General features: G+C 37.7%; 1 protein-coding gene and 1 pseudogene across 1 annotated transcript; both read left to right on the forward strand.

Annotated features, from left to right (window-relative positions):
• Positions 1-480: 480 nt before the first annotated feature.
• Positions 481-10,537, forward strand: LOC125264054. The gene is made up of 6 exons (XM_048183299.1): positions 481-486; positions 4,900-4,957; positions 5,406-5,753; positions 5,845-6,198; positions 6,320-6,424; positions 10,434-10,537. The coding sequence occupies exons 1-6, from the start codon at positions 481-483 to the stop codon at positions 10,535-10,537; spliced, it is 975 nt and encodes a 324-aa protein (XP_048039256.1).
• A 523-nt stretch (positions 10,538-11,060) lies between these two features.
• Positions 11,061-12,809, forward strand: LOC125264055 (annotated as a pseudogene).
• The last annotated feature ends 4,873 nt before the right edge of the window (positions 12,810-17,682 follow it).

Raw genomic sequence — 17,682 nt, forward strand, 5'->3', positions numbered from 1 at the left:
ATTCCTTTGATTTCTGGTTTGTTTTGAAGCTTCTTTGGATAAAAATAAAAAATACTTTATTACACTGATTAGAACGTCTGAACCAGTAGACGCTGTATTCTCCGGCACAGATCTCACTGATGACCGAATCTCACTGATGTACTGTTTCATGCATTGTTTCTCTCTGTTCCAGTCATCTTGCTTGTCCTGTGTTGATTTCAAATAAACTCCTGCAACTGGTTTCATATAAATTACCTCTTCCTTGTATCATTACACTGAGCCTGATAAGAATGAATTAAATATTTGTTTATGCTAATATATTTATCTTTACATGTGGAGTTACATCTATTATGACCACGATTCAAAGAACCCATTCAGTTTCACACAGATCACTGTTGTGGGTTCACTGAAACGATTTTGCTCTCCGTCACTGCAAGCCTTAAAACTAAGAATTAAGTTGTGACAAAAATACACATGGAAGGGTTATTTTTTACTATGATAATGGAGGTAAGTAAAAAAAAAAAAATCTGAGAATGGTGTGGTTTCAGAGAGAGGTGTGAAGTGTGAAGACACACTAGTAGGTCAGTCCTGTGTTTGGAAAATGATCAAACTGTGATGTGTGCAAATCATGCTTGCAGAATATGCACAGGTGCAAACGAATGCAATTGTGCATTTGCTTGTGGACGTTTGTGGTACAAGTGGCTGAAAGGACCTCTTGAATTCAGATCAAAAGTTCACTTCGTTAATAAAGACCTCTGAAGTGGTACAATAGCTGTATCTTTAAACCTTTATGTTTTGAACATTTTTTGTTCTTGTGGGTTCCCGTGCTCTGTGTATGTCTAAAAAATAGCAATTTTGAAACTGACCATTATGAAATTGACTTGGTCTGTCTGTTGTATCACAAAAAAGACATGCATTTGTTTGAAATGTGATCAGTTTTCAATATAGTAACATTCTCTTTGTTTAAATATGTCAACTTCTCTACTGTTCTAAATAGTGTGCAGAAACCAAACTGAGCATGCTCAGTAGCCTGTCAGCAGTGTACCTATGGAAGTAAATTAGAAGTAAATTTAGTTTCCTCAACTTTATATCATGGCGCTGTGTTGTAATACTAGAGTTTTACAACAACTCGCACCTCATTGGTGATGTAGGCCGCAGGCTCCCCGGCCTAAGTTGGGCAGTGGGGGTATGTGGCAAGGGGGCGTGGTTCAGCGAAGTCTGCAGCGGGAGAGAGTGTCAGGAGACGCGCGCTGAAATGAGTGGGTTAAGCGCAAATAACAAACACCTGTCTCTAGTTTCAGTAATTGGCGTAGAGAGAGTATTTAACGCCAGGAGAAACAGGAGCGAGTGAGAGAGAGAAGGACTACTGACTGCTGCACTCTGTGGATTTCTGTTGTGTTTTGTTTGGAGTGAATTCATGTTATTTTGTGACCGTTTTGTGCCTGTCTGCACACCTCTTTATTTGAATAAAAGCAGTCAGTAGTCAAAGCCGACCCTGTCATCTTCCTTCCTATCCTACGAACTCTGTTACAGTAACTATATGACGTTGCACTATTTCTATAAGTAATAAATAGCTAGTAAGATAATGTAACGGTAACTAACGTTATAGTATGCAAGTAATTTTTCTATCAATATGTAATGCTAAATAAGGTTTGCTAGTACATTATTTCAGCAACATGACAAGCCAGTGAATTAGTAGGTTTCAATAGTTGCTTTGCACAGTGCGTGACATTTTATCTGTATGTTATGCGTCTAGAGTTTTGACACTGAGTCAATGGGCTCCGACGAGGAATTCAAACCCACAGCGACTTCGAGTCAACGGGCGGGGAGAAGAGGAAGCCGTGGTGTGCGCGGAGCATCAGGCAGGGGACGGGCAGGCCTGTTTTGAAATTATCTTAGTTGTGTAGTTCTTAAAAAATGAAACAAATCAAGCAGGGATACTTACTTGTCAAGCAGAAATGTGGCTAACTCTGCATCGGTTTTTAATCCTTTCAGGACACGTAGCTCCCTCCACCTCAGAAAAGCTGCTCCGATATTTACCCTCGTTTTATTTCGGGCTCTATCTAATTCTTTCTTTTTGGCTTTTTTATCATCATCATCTGTCTTTTTCTGTTTACCCATCTTTATTTTATGAGCAGGTGCCACTCGGGGAATTGGCAGTTTCGATTGTTTGTCCGCTATAAGCAAAGCTGCGGCACACCGGTAATCTTGAATTTGACGCCTGTACGCGTCGCGCTGTGCATGAGAGGGTTGTGATCAGCGCGCATGAGCATGATTGACACTGCTAAGACACTCCTCCTGGCTCTGATTGGTTGTTTCTTACCGGGAGCGGTGCATTTCTGCAAATGGCAATAGGACCACTGGGAGGAGCCAAAGGAGCTTGATTTTTTTCACAGATTATCTGTCTCATATTCTACTGTCAGGACATAATGACAGGTTTAACAAATATGTAAAAAATACATTTTTACAAAAGTTACCTACTGCAGCTTTAAGCTGTGTTAAGCGTTTTATATGTCCTGATGGCAGGGGAACCCTATGACGGATGAGGGAAACCCTAGTATAGAGGGTATGCACGTGACGTCACCGTCGACCGTTACGACTGCGGTCACGCCCACTGAGTGGCAAAAGACTGAGCGGCAGCATTGGTTTTCAGCATGAATGTCGCAAAAAACTTCCAAAACGGGAAAGAGCTTTGCGACTGACTGTACAAATAGCTTTGACACAAAACCCAAGGTATATATTTAAAAACTGCAGAAAGCTACAGAAAAAAAGAAGCAAATGGATCACTGCAATTCACAGAAACAGCTGGACTCCAGGCAGAGAAACATGTTTTGCCGTTATCATTTTGTGTCAAATGAGGTAAAATCAAACCGTATATATTATATAGTATTGTTATATATTATGTTTATATATTATGTTGATAAATCATCAATTAAATATTTTCCATCTTATATTCTGCATAATTGGGTGTTTTTCAATAAACAACACTGACAAAAACTATACTATAAAACTACATATGTTTTAGGGCTGGACAATATGACGATATAACATTGATATAAGTGATTACTCGGATTTAAACCTATCTATATTGTAGTTATATAAAATATTCACAGGCAGATTTGCTTTATGTGTTTCCCCGGCGTCGAAATCAGGCACATATAAATGTCAGGAAACACGACTCCAGGCTGCATGTCAATATCCATGGATTAGGTTTATTTGACAAGTTGTAAGGAACACATTCAATTCCAGCCTTTAGTGTAATTCGTTAGTTTTACTCTCGTTTTCGCAGTTTCTCCTATTAAATCCAGTCATGCAGCAGATTCTTTTGCCACTCAGTCCAGCTGAGGGAGCGCGCTTTCGGCGGGAAAGTGACGTCGATGCATACCCTCTATTACAACACAGCGCCGTGATATAAAGTTGAGGAAACTAAATAACAGAGAGAAATATATGTCTAACGTTACCTCAGATTTAACATTTGATCTGTATACCAGCATCAGGCAATAACGTTATAATCTCGTTCACTGTAGAGAAAGCTGTAGCCTACACAGGCAAAGTAACTGTAAAGACACTGAATTACACATAAATGAAGCTTTTGTGTCTTTATCAGCTTTTCTGCATTTATACTGGCCCTGATAATCATCACACATTCACTTACCGCTTGCTCCATTTCTGTAAATCCGTTTTTATGAATGAATGATGACTTACTCTTCGTAAACAGCCACTAGCGGCACCTGCTGGTGAAGTTGACTAACAGCAGATGGAGATCATGCATCGGCACTCTACTGCTTTTCCTGCAGTTCCCAGATGTGAAATGTTGAATTTTCTGCCGAATTTGAACCACTGAATTTGTGGAAGCGAATTTGTAAAGCGAAATAAAATGGACTGAAAATTGCTTGTCGAATTTTATAGGTTGTATTTTTAAACAGAATGAATATTTTGGAAGTGAAATCTGAAAGGTGAATATAAATTATTGAATTTTTAATAATGAAAATGTATGCGAAATATTTTTAATTGAAATATTCACAGCTTACATATACCTTACATATACGACCATGTTGAATTTTAGCCCATAAAAATGCAAGCCTTAAAAATACAATGCATCTAAATGCAAGCACAGCTAATGTAATGCATTTTTTTTTTTTTTTCAATTAGTGCAATTCAACAAGCTTTTTATTTCAAAAACATTTGGCATTCATTTACTTCCATATGTACCTTTTAAAACTTGCTAAGGTGAACTTCACAGAACATACATTTGTTTAAAAACATTATACACCAATAAGCAGTCTTTCCAACCACAGGACTGACCACTTGCTTTTGCTCTCCTCCCACACTTTGATGGCGCCCAACCATTACACCCAAGACCCATTTTCATTCAAGAGAGACCATGTTCACATCTCTTTCCATCACATAAGTGTTTTTTTTTTAAAACAGCACTACACAGGAAGTTGATACTCAAAGGCTTAAAGTGACCTTTAGTATTATTCTGTATTATTTTTTTATAAGCAATGATGAATGTAAAGTAGGACTGTCAATCAATCGCATGTCAGTATGTACCAAAGAAAGCGCGCAAATGAAGGTAATTCAAAAACATTAAATTAATGCATAAGATGAAATGATTGAATAGGCATTAGAAAAAGAGGCTTTAAAGATAGATGTTCATTTGTTATGTTTCCATTTTGAAATGTAAGATTAGATCAAACTGTATTTTGTGTTTTTGTCTTCAGTGCAAATTCTATAAAATAAACCATCAGTTCAACTACTTTTTATTTATGAATATATGTGTGTGTGTGTGTGTGTGTGTGTGTGTGTGTGTGTGTGTGTGTGTAGGTGTGTGTGTGTGTGTGTGTGGAATCAGGTAAAGATGCTGCTCTTTAGGGGCGTGCATAAAAAGACAAACCTCTCTGTGTTTCTCTCTTTCAGTCTCGCTATATCAACGAGGGACATAAAACCTGTCTGACGATTTACATGGCACAAACCTGTAATCAATAATAAAATCTGTATGATGTAAGTACAGATTTGTTTGTTTGTTTGTTTATTTGATTGTTAGGGTTAACATTTTAGCATGAATTTTGAGTATGTCAGGCTAATTTTTAGTATGTTCTATAATGTATTGTCTTGGGATATTTGGTTTAATATAATTTCTGGTGTTATTATTATTATTATTATTATTATAAACATACATTTGAAAATGTTCTCTCTTTCTCATACTAGAGATTTTTTATTTTAGCCCACTTGAAGCCAATTCTTCAAAATGCTTCATTTTTTCATCCTAATGCTTAATATACCTCAGTGTAAGTAACTTTGTATTTTTGTTAAACTTTCATACTTGTTTTCAGTCTGCTTAATGAATATTCTTAAAGGCAAATCCACAGCAAACAATACTAAGTATCTTTTCACCCATTCCTTCTCATACTGAATTCCTTCAGGCACCTCAACAAATTCAGACGTCACACTTCAGAATCATCTAAGGATTGTTCAAGCTGGAGACAGTGTTAACTTCACATGTATTTTATCAGGCGAAATAAGATCCAGCGTGGCTTGGGTCAGACAAAGAGTTGGAGAGAAACCCCGTCTGATCGCTTCAATATATCAAGCTTTAGATGTCAAATTTGAAAATGAATTTGACAAACGTAAACGTTATTTTGTAACAAAAGATGATAAATGTTTTAATCTGAGCATCACAAATGCAGAAGAATCAGACACTGCAACATACTATTGTGTAACATATGTATTTAATTTCATATTTGGAAAAGGAACTGATCTCATTGTTAAAGGTAAGATGAAAAATCACAAACTTTGTTACATGTTGGACATTGTGTGTAATTAAATAAAAAACTGCACTTCATTTTTTTCTTTTCTTTTCAGGTGGAGAACTGAGCATCGACTCTGATCATCAGAGACCTGCGTCAGATCCAGATCATCCAGAAGAGTCTGCAGTGGTCCTGCAGTGTGCCGTCGTCACTCAGAGCTGTGCAGGAGAACACAACGTCTACTGGTTCAGACACGAATCTGGAGAATCTCCTCCAGGAATCATTTACACTCAGGAGCGCAGGAACGGTCAATGTGAGAGGAGCTCTGATGGGAACTCTACCACACACAAATGTATCTACAACCTGCCCAAGAACAACCTCGGTCACTATGATGCTGGGATTTACTACTGCGCTGTGGCCTCATGTGGAGAAATACTGTTTGGAGATGGAAGAGAAGTTGATTCACCAGGTATCCACTGAATTGCCTGGTGGGGAAATAAATAAATAAATAAATGTAATGTGATCATGTTGCTGAATGTATCACTAATATCTTCTTTTTTTTTTTAAAGAAGCTCTTTTTATATCTGCAGATACACCATGGAGTACAATTGTTCTGGTTTTAGCAGCTTCAAACTGTTTATCAGTGATTGTGATCATAGTTCTGGGCTCACAGTTATACAAGCACCAGCAAAAAGGTAAGATTTACATGCTTTATGTAATTAACCCCTGGTTTCACAGACAAGGCTTAAAGGATTAGTCCTCTTACGTCACTTAGCGCCAGTTACATTTTTTCCGTAAGTAGAATAGGGAAGGTGTAGGACACACAGCATAAACTTTTTGGAGAATACGGAAATGCGGTTTTGGCGGAAGCACTTAGAAGGCAAACATTTGTTTATATAAAGCATATACATTTACATTTTTTTCTAAAATGACCAATCGTTTCACTAGATAAGACCCTTATTCCTTGTCTAGTATCGTTTAAAGCCCTTTGAAGCTGCACTGAAACTGTAATTTTGACCTTCAACCGCCTGGAGGCCATTTAAGTCCACTATAAGGAGAATAATCCTAGAATGTTTTCATCAAAAACCTTAATTTCTTTTCAACTGAAGAAAGAAAGACATGAACATGTTGGATGACATGGAGGTGAGTAAATTATCAGGAAAAGTTTATTTGAAAGTGGACTAATCCTTTAAGCAAGTCCCAGACTAAAATGCATGTTTGAGCTGTTTTAACTGAAAGCAACTTGCACTGACAGATCTTAAAATATGTCAGAGCCATTGTTTTGTCTCAAGATGCACACCAGTAATGTTTGTTTCTAGTGTGCATTTATAAAAGCAACTTAAATGCCCTAATTGAACTAAGGCCTAATCCTGGCTTAATCTATGACCTGTCTGTGAAACCAGGCCTATAAATCATAGTATTCAAACAATATCTATCAGATTCAGTGCAATTGTAAAATATAAGTTCTTATTGTTTATTCAAGACGGGATCCCGTATATTGTGCTCGATCAATCAGTGGTAAGACTTTTGCTTTACCTTTTCTTTATTTGCTTGCTGTCAGACTCGACTTAAAGTTAAGTGTGTTTTATGCAAATAGACCTTTACAGATAAAATGTGAAACTGCATAATGTCTATGTGAACATTTAATTGGTTTTGTTTTTTCCAATTTAAATTCTAAGTTTAGTATGTTCATGCTCAAAATATTTGAATCAAGGTATCATTATAACTGTGGTTCTGTTTCAGACTGATGACATCACTACTACAGTTGATTATACAATGTACCAAAAACGTCTTTAACCTTTAGAAGACTCGAGGAATAAAACTGGCAGGACAATTGAGACACAAGTTTGACTTTTACTTCCTCTTTCATGCATTTTAGCAGTTGGTTGAAAGAATAAAATCAACTTATATGAGTCAATTTCTACTAAGCTACTTATTTTTTTTAAATGGCAAAAGGTACATCAAATGATTAAAACACGTGCCGTTTGCATAAAAAATAGGACAAAAAATGTACAATAATATGTACAATGAATGTACAAACTGCTGTTGATTGAGCTTAAGTTGTATTGTATTAATATATTTATTTTAAATCTTTTCTCTTGTAAAAACTAAAAAGCCAGTGTGAAAGATTTTCCTATCTTCCATTGATCATGATCCTGATTATACAGTGTGATATAATTGTAAATGTAAAAACAGTTTGTTTGTTTGTTTGTTTGTTTGTTTTCATAATGAATATGTGATCTTTTAAATAATAAAAAATAATTCAATACTAGAGTGTCTAGTTTGTCTTAACAGAGGTCAGATGTCAGGATGTCAGATACCATGAGGAAACATACAAAATACAATAAGTAAATGCCTTAATCATAGCATATTAAACCACTAAGTTAGTAAGTTCAGTGCAGTGCGCTGAAACATTTTTTAAGACTATCCCTTAAGTAAACTGCAGTTTTATTAAATAAGACCTTGATATTCACATATTGTGTACCTATTGATTTTGTCATTGTATGGGTCCTCTCATACATCATTGCTTAAATAATTGTGCTATTTCCTAATACAGGAAAAATGAAATGATTTCTAAAGATAATTAATACACTTTAATACAAACGAGAAACAGACCCATACTAGCAAGTCCATACAAACAAGAGCCCCCTCTAGTGGAGTCACTAAAACACTAACCAGAGGCCTGTAGAGAACTTTTTCTAGATTTTCAAACTTTATACATGATATTATTGTCCCAAAAAGACATGATTGTGAATTGTTTGGAGTCTGAAAAAAAAAAAAAAAAAAAAAAAAAAAAAAAAATCTGTCATTGGTCAAGTGGTGGTCAATATCCTCAGACTTGTTCTTTTGTTTTGAAAGCTACTCTTCATTTCCTGGGCTTTGTTTTGTCTTCCTTAAATATTAATCCATCTTAACACGGGTTAAACCCTATTCCATCTGAAATTGAATCCACAAAAAAATAACACTTGAACAAATAATTAAAATCACATCAGATTCACAACAGACTAAAAGGACTGACAAGTTAATATGATATATTTATATGCATTTAAGAGTTTAAGATTATATATTTTACCTCATCATATTGTCATAACTAAACTACTGTAACGTAACTTTTTCTTAGGCCAAGTTGCTGTTTTTTTTTCTCTGCCAATGGAAAACAAATTGCAGTGGATGACCATTTGAATGTTGTTTCTGTGGTTTCAATTCAAAGCACCTCTTCACCCCAGCACCTCTCACTCTATAATGAGCAGTTTTTTCCTGCCTCTCATGCAACAGGAAATGATGCAGCTCGTCATTTCTGATAGCCAGAGTCACATCCTCTCCTTATATGGACAGAGTCTGAGTCTGCGGTTCAAGGTTTGATAGTGGTGAAAACAAGGCCCAAAATGCTTTATGGATGAAATCCAAATAGTGAATCTGTTAGTGGGCAAGAAATACATATACACAATATAGCTGAAGTGCTTTTATCTCTTTGATCTGGTGTCTGGGTTGTGTGTGTGTGTGTGTGTGTGTGTGTGTGTGTGTGTGTGTGTGTGTGTGTGTGTGTGTAATCTTTTTTGGGGTACATTACCATTAACTTTGCAACATTACTTAAATTTAAGCAATATCTGAACATGAGATTTATTTAAGGCTCTTTAAATGAACCAGTTGAGATTTTGTGAGGTGGAAGTATATCTTTTTTTTAATATATTAGAAGCTTGTGAATCATTAAATCTGTGTTTCATAGCTATCCTGGTTCACTGTATAGAGAAAGATTTGTCAGATGATGTTCAGTTTGCATGTATTTTACTAAAGTGCTGCACTTCTGAACCAATATTCATTTGTGAGGCATTTGTTACAACAGAAATCCACTCCTGTGCAGAAACTTTGTGTCTGCCTGTGTTTTCTGTATCAATATGAATATGAAAATATTTATGTTAGGTCATGTTGTGTCTCTGTCCTTGGTGCTGAAATTACAAATCTGTGTCCTTGTTACTGTCACGCCTTCCCGGACTCCAGTTCCCAGCATCCTTCTGTTCTACACACCTGTCTGCACTTCCCTCATCAGTCTTCCCGCCATCTCCCCGGATTCCCAGCACCTGTCTGTCCTCGTCAGCTCTCCCTTTAAGTTGGACTCACTCCCTGCACTCCTTGTCTGTTATCTTGTTTGCATATTTGTGTTAAGCTGTCCTTCTGCTCCTTATCTGTAATAAAGCCTGTATGTTGTGGATTTCCGTATTTCGCTTCATCTCTACAGCAGCATTCATAACAGTCCTATTCTGATTTTAAGGCCTAAACAAATGCACACAGAACTGGTTGTCATGGCTAAGATTTAAGTCCCTTAAATGTATGGGGAAAAAGAGAAAACATGTGTTTTCAAAATGTATAATGTCTACTGCGACCTTACCCACAATAATGATCTGCTAAATTAGGCCTTTTTTTTTTTTTTTTTTTTATTACATGCAACTGTGAAGAGACTCATTTCCAGTTTTTGTTCTTATTATACTTAAAAACAATAATCAGACATTAACCACATGTACATACAGATGCCAATCATTGTTATGTATACTTTTAGTTTTAATATGCATTAGGCAGTTTATCAAATTTCATATACAGAACTTATGTTATTTTAATTGTTGTCTGTCTACAGTACAATATTTTTATTTATTTATTTTTTGTAATAGAAGGATAGTTTGGTTTTAACATGTTGTGGTTTTTTTGCAGCAAGACGTGTGAGAACAGAAAGAGGTGTGAAAACAGAAATAGAGGACAGGGGTCAGTCTCAAGCGGAAACAGAGACATACATGTTTACCAGCACTCAGATCTGACCCATCTGCCAACTTCAAAACTTACAACAGCAATCATACTTCCCTTAACTTCAAAAAGCAATAGTTGTAAAAAAAAAAAAAAAAAAAAAAGAAAGAAAGAAAATTTTATTATCAAAAATTTCCTCATCATTTATAACATTCAGTCACAGTGTAAGAAATTGTCTCGCCTTGGTCTGTGATTTTAAAACTCTAGTATGCATCAGTAAAAGGTATCTAATTTGTGAAAATAGCTTAATAAATATCTGTTAATATTTTACAGTTTTCCTTATTTCCACGTTTTAAATTTAATTATAAACTTTGGAAAAAAAATAAAAAGTATAACTCCACCACGGCATCCAGTTGATTGGCTGCTGTCACAGAAGTGGTTTCCGCTCAGTTCAAAACCCTTCTCAAGTGACCAATCAGCTTTTACAGCCGTGAATAAATAAGACAAAAGTGCATATGTGTCTCATTTGTTTGAAGCAGAGATTGAAGGACACATGATTTTACGAGTCTACTGATCTACTTCTATTATTTACTGGGTATGAAGGGTTTGTTTTGGGCTGATTCATGTTTTGTTTTTTCCCAGGGGAATTTAAAATAATTTTAAAAGACCAGTGATCATGAGATATTATATAATAATTTTGTTCTCCCCAATAATAGGTAAATATACTTGAAATCCTATATTTAATAGAACTGTGTACTATATTTAATAGAACTTAAATGTACCTCTTTCATTTTGCAGCCTGCTCCTCTGATGAGTCCTCTAATGTGGACATTGTTCAGGAAGATGTAAAAGCAGTTCGAGCTGGAGAGGATGTGAATCTTACTTGCTCCTTTTCAAAGCTTCTGCAATCAACAAAAGCATGGTTTAAACAGACGGCTGATGGAAAATCTTTACAAATTGTTTCTTTATATTTAAATCATCAACCCAGTTGGAATAAGGACTTTGAGAAAAAGAATTGTTTTAATGTTATCAAAGGAGATGGTCATTTTAATCTGACCATTTTAAAGACAAAGTCTTCAGACTCAGCAACATATTACTGTGTAGTCGCATCATATTACAGCATTGGAATGGGTGCAGGAACTAGATTAATTTTTAAAGGTAAGTTTTACTGCTTGATGTTTTTGCTTTGTTTGATTTGTGGCATCTGATTCTTTGTTCTTACTATTTCTGTCCCTTTTATGTCACTTTTCAAGATGGACACACAACTCTTCAGCAGTCTTTGATAGACACGCTTCATCCAGGAGATTCTGTGAATTTGCAGTGCAGCATCTTCACTGAGAGTTGTGCAGGAGAACACAGCGTCTACTGGTTCAGACAAAGCACGGGAGACTCTCAAGGAGTCCTTTACACCAAAGGAGAGAGAAATGGTCAGTGTAATAAGAGCAGTGAGTCTCAAACGCAGAGCTGCGTCTACAATCTCCTCAAGAACAACATCAGTCACTCTGACACTGGGATTTACTACTGCGCTGTGGCCGCATGTGGAGAGATACTGTTTGGAAAAGGAACTCAACTAAATTTTAGAGGTAAGGTACAAATGTGTGGCTTGAAATGTTGAAATGTTTGTTGAAATCTTTCTACTGTGGAAAAGCATTTGATTCATATATTAAATTATACCAAACTTATTTTAAAAAGGTTTTCTAAGAAAATAAATTATTTTGTTTCAGAGAGTGGTGATGTGACTCCAATTCTTTTTGCTCTTGGAATTTTAAACATCATATTTTTGGCTCTTTTTGTTTTTCTGCTAATAAAACTATGCAGGGCTCAGAACAAAGGTAAGACTTTCTGAATAAGATTCAATTATTATGGTAATGGAAAAATTGTCTAAAACTTAAAAAAAAAATTATAATACAGTAACAAGACTTTTTTTTATTTTCCAAAGTGTCCACACCTCAAGAGAGTCAAGTAAGTTTCTAGTTTTATGTTTGAGATTCAAATCATATAATTATTAATTAGAAGCATACAGTTATGCTAGTGGGTCTCCTTAAAAGAGAGGTCTCCTTTTAAGTGACATTATCTTTGATGTTTGTTTCTTTTTCTGCATTATTGTAGGCTGAAGACATTCTGAGTTATGCAGCTCACAATCCTTTAACTGAAAATGGACTCAAAGTAAAGATTTCTCAAGAACTCTTGTGACATACAGCATATATAGTGAAAGAATGCCTCTAATGGCAAAACAGAAGTAACAGTTTCCTACTCAAGCCTAAATGCTGCATGAGTTTATGAGGTAAAACATGCTTTACTGTATATTTTCAGTACTGCTTTGTAACAGTGTAGAGTATTCATACCAGATTTGAAATTAATTAATATTACAATGTCTTTTTCATATATTCTATAATGTCATTACCTTTTTATCATGCTATTTGAGTTTCACATAAAGTTGGTTGCATGTACATATGGCCATTTATATAGAACAGAAACCAGACCACACTTAATTGTCTGTATATGTTTAACTGTTTACTTAAATTATATTGTGTTCTAAAATAAAATAATTTCTCAAAGCACATGCCACAAATTCCTTATTTTTTTTGACAAATGCAAGACATGATTTTTAATGTACAAAGTAATTTTGCATAAATGGTGTTATATGTAAAATTATGCATGTTCTGTAATCTACATATATTCCTATTTCCCCTCAAAATGTAACAGTATAATATAGGAGTGGCTTCACATTTCTGTTGTGCAAGTAAATAATCAAAACAAAGTCTGCTTTATCCATTACTGTTTCTGTATCTTGCTGTCTTTTTTTTAATACTTAATGCACATTCAGTGTCAGTGACAATGTAACAGTTATCCACACAGAAACTTCATTTAGCAAATATGCAATTATATTTAAAAAAAATATTTGTACACATTTAACACGTTTAACAAAAACACAAACTGACATTAAACACAAAACTATTTATGTGTTCTCTGTTGATTGCATAACATATTTGGTACATTTTTATTGACTTTATGCTACTAGCATTTTTTTGTTTGTTTGTTTTTAAACCTCTGTACATGAATAGAATGAGTCAGTCTTGTAAAAACTCAGGTAACAAAAAATCAGGACACTGGAGAAAACTGATGTAACCCTCAGAGGGAACAGAGATGTCATGTCAATATGTATTGGGGTTTCAATTTGGTGTCCCAATTACCTCTTGAGTAGTAAGAAAATCGGCCAGTGAATATTGGCGAGTGAGATCTGCATGTCAAGCCACTTCTACACCAACATAAGCGTATATAAGATGGCCGGCAACTATGGTTTATGCCAAGGAGTCGAGACAGGGATCCCGGCCATTCAGCAGCGGTTCAGGGTTGTGCACTGTAAACCCGAATAAGTTCTACTAAAGTGTACTCAACTGCTATTTTGAGACACCATGAAATATGAACTAAAATGTGCTTTTAATATACTATCTCTGTATTAAAAAAATTTATTTAGATACTACTTATAGTACATTTGAACCCATAGTGTACTACAAGTGGTATCTAAATATATATTTTTAAATACAGAGATAGTATATTAAAAGCACATTGTCTCAAAATAGCACAGTTGAGTACACTTAGACGTTCTTAAGATGATCTTAATTAGTAATTAAGAAGAATTTTTAGTATATTAACTACAAAATTAGTGCACGAAAATAGAGCACTTTAAGTACATTATTGAAGTGTTCACCTGGGATCTCCATTCCCTCCTGGGAATGAGGGTTACATCAGTAACCGAGACGTTCCCATTAAGTCAGTCACATTTGAAGTTATGTCGATAGCCTAAATTATGTTTTATTAACAAAGTTCGAGAGGAGAACATTCAGATAATTGTGCATTTAGTTAATCAACTCGATTAACAATAAGAGGTGTGTGTATATATACAGCAGACTTACCTCTGTTCATTGACAGTTTATCAGTGTCAGTTCTTTTGACCCTGAATGTCAAAAATAAACCCAAGACAAACTCAACTCCAAGAAATCGTAGAGGCCTGCAGAGATATTGAAGCACATGTGTGACATGTATGGATTTCGAAATGCACACTTTTTATAGTGGGAAATTTTCCTGGCCAGCAAAGCCACCTGTTGGTGTAACAGGTGCATAAATGTTTTATTTTACATTCTAATTTATTTCTATGTATTTACTCATTTACTCCTGATGCTGTGCAGACTTCATCAGTGTAAAAAAAATAAAATAAAGAAAAATAAAGAAATTAATCCAATCAAATTGTTCGATTTGTACCTGCTGGGTGTAGTCTTTCAGATATCTATTGCATAATGGCCACGTTCACGTTCACACAGCAGCAAAATACGGTTGTCAGTCCTGTATTTGAGTCCTTAATACGGTTACGTTCACACACAGTATGGTTATTTACGGGAGTGACAACCGCATTCTATAACCAAACTCACTGCTGTAAATTTTCAGGACTCACAACCGCATTCTCGGAATATTTGCGCTGTGTGAACAGAACCGGACTGGACAACTAGTTGTTTGTCACGTCATACAGTGCGAGAGAGAGGTGTTTTGTGTGTGGATTCGCTTTTGATAACTTACAGCGACAGAGATGTGAGCTGTGTGCATGGGCGTACGGGAAACACCCGCAGCCCCCGGGGTGCGTGGGGGCCGCCACCCTATGATGGGCCCCATTGCAGATTCACCTATTTACTATGTAGCCTTTGCTTTTTTTTTTAGAACTGAACTCAATTGACTAAAGATTAAAATAAAGCATCCAACTGAAACCCAAAATTGCAAGCAGAAGATCACAGAAAATAGTGGTAAATTACCACAAAATGGGGAAAAATTCACTGTTCGGTCTTTGCTGAGACATTATTATTGTTATTATTATTATTATTATTATTATTATTATATATTGCCCAAACATACAGTATTTACCCCATCGCCAGCTCTGCAAATGGTCAGCTACCGTAATGTCTGAAGTTATTTTCCAAATGTAGCCTAGCCAATAAGTCTAGAGTTATATCTTTATTCTTTTACTGTAAATACATTAATTTAGTTTAGGCCTATATTATCATTTGATACACCGATCGAAATTGAAAATGTGCGGCCGAAACAGCAATTTACGCGCTTGTCTAGAAGGGAACCTTATATAGCCTATACGCAAATTTGTGTCTAAAGTCCTTTGCACACTGAGTCAACAGAAAGACGTCTATTGCTTCAGCCTTATTCAAAGGCCGTGGAAACATGGGTTCATTTGTTAGGCACTTCAATCCATTCCACACCCGATGTTCTTGGTTCCCTTTCGTGGGAACTATCGACGCTACGTCAATGACGTGATGGGAACCTTCTGCATTTTGTGTTCATGAAGCACCTCTGTATCCAACCAATGAGAAGACGTGACGTCAGAGGCGGGTGACGTCACGGACCAGGAAACTATAAAGCATACCCAAAAGCAGAGAACGCCAGCTTCTGTTGTCTTCAGCAAGCGCTATCTGTATCTTGTCTGTCTTATTTACTGTTGTTTGTCCCTGCACACATTGCACACACTGATCTCTTCGTCTGAGGACAAGAGTTTCATAACACAAAATAAGACAAATATATATATAAATGGCGGAAAAGCAGCAGAAATTTACAAAGTGTGCTCCTCCCTGTCCGCGCTTCATTACGGACGGGGATACACATGAAATGTGTGTAAAATGCCTGGGAGTTGAGCATGCACAGGCAGCTCTCGAGGGAGCTGTCTGTGTACATTGCGAGAGGCTCACTCTCAGAGTGCTGCGTTCACGCCGGGCGCTCTTTGAGGAGGGCGCCGCGGCGAGTGTTCCCCGCGGTCCGGTCCCGCTGCTGCTGAGGCACGGCGAAGGCTGCACTCGTGGGGTTCACAAATGGATTTAGCAGAGGGGGGAGAGACGGGCTCTGCCTATCGCTCCCCTTACCTGCTAGACCCAGTGTCTCTCCTCTGGTGGCGGAAGCACGCGCTGCGGTTTCTTCCCCCGGAGAGAGATACCGGCACTCAACATATCTTCCTCCGAGGAGGTTGATGTGGAGGGTGTCGGAGAAGGAGATGAGGGACCGCCATCCTCATCTCCAGCGTACGAGGAGCTTTTGGAGGTAGTGACCCGGGCAGTTGAAAAGTTAAAAATAGACTGGCCCGCAGAGAAAAGTGAAACTCAGCCTAAGAGCAAACTCGATGAAAGATTTCTTCCAGCACGGTCACTACCCCAGCGTCGGGTCTGCCGTTCTTTCCCGACCTCCACACCGAGGTGTCGAGGTCGTGGAAGAGACCAGTACAATACCGTGTTTACAGCCCCCAAACGTCATTATACAGTAACATCATGGGGCTGAAACACCACGGCTATGGGACGATGCCTCGGGTGGAAGAGACGCTCGCCAGCTATCTCTCTCCCGAGTCTGCGTCGTCCCTTAAGACCCCGACGTTGCCCACTAAGCCATTAAAAACAACCTCCAGCTTAGTGGGCAAGGCTTATTCGGCGGCAGGTCAGGCGGCGGCATGCCTGCATACAATGTCTATCTTGCAGGCTTACCAAGCCGACCTGCTGGGGGAAATAGATGAGAGCGGGGAAGCATCATTTGAAGCCATACATGAACTCAGAAAGGCGACAGATCTAGCTCTCCGGGCCACCAAGGAGACGGCCAAATCAATCGGCCGTTCTATGGCAGCCCTGGTGGCCACGGAGAGGCATCTATGGCTTAATTTATCCGATATAAAGAGAAGGATAAAAACGTCCTGATGGACGCGCCGCTGTCTCCTGTTGGCCTGTTCGGCGACGCAGTAACATCTGTCGTCGACAGGTTCCAGGAGACACGCAAACAGTCAGCGGCGTTTCAAAGGCTTCTCCCCCGTCGCTCTCATCCCCCCGAGACTGCTGGGGGGAAAAGGTCCTGACGCCAGTCATTTGGGACCTTTGAGGGCAGTCCCCTCCGGGGTAATTCAGTTATCATCTCGGGCGCCCGTTCTACCCCGGTGCCCTCAGGAGGCTGTCCTGCCAACCCTGCCACCCAGTGTGCGTCAGGGCGCAGCGGTCTCCACCGATCCTCCGAGGGGGATCGGTCAGCGCTCGATTCGTTTGTCTGCCGGTGCGCCGCATCAGATGAACGAGCCAAGTGCTCAAAAAACACCAGAGACCAGTCTCGAGAGACTGGTTCCCTTAGTAGAATATATGGAAGAATGGAAACGTCTCCCGAACATTTCAAAATGGGTGCTGCTCATGATACAACA

Source organism: Megalobrama amblycephala, linkage group LG3, assembly GCF_018812025.1.
Source record: "Megalobrama amblycephala isolate DHTTF-2021 linkage group LG3, ASM1881202v1, whole genome shotgun sequence".
Taxonomy (NCBI): domain Eukaryota; kingdom Metazoa; phylum Chordata; class Actinopteri; order Cypriniformes; family Xenocyprididae; genus Megalobrama; species Megalobrama amblycephala.

Bases quoted from the DNA above. Each gene is read 5' to 3' on its own strand.
- LOC125264054 (XM_048183299.1), top strand. The intron at 4,958-5,405 runs GTAATCAATAAT...GAATTCCTTCAG, and splicing joins GATTTACATGGCACAAACCT to GCACCTCAACAAATTCAGAC. The intron at 6,199-6,319 runs GTATCCACTGAA...TTATATCTGCAG, and splicing joins AAGAGAAGTTGATTCACCAG to ATACACCATGGAGTACAATT.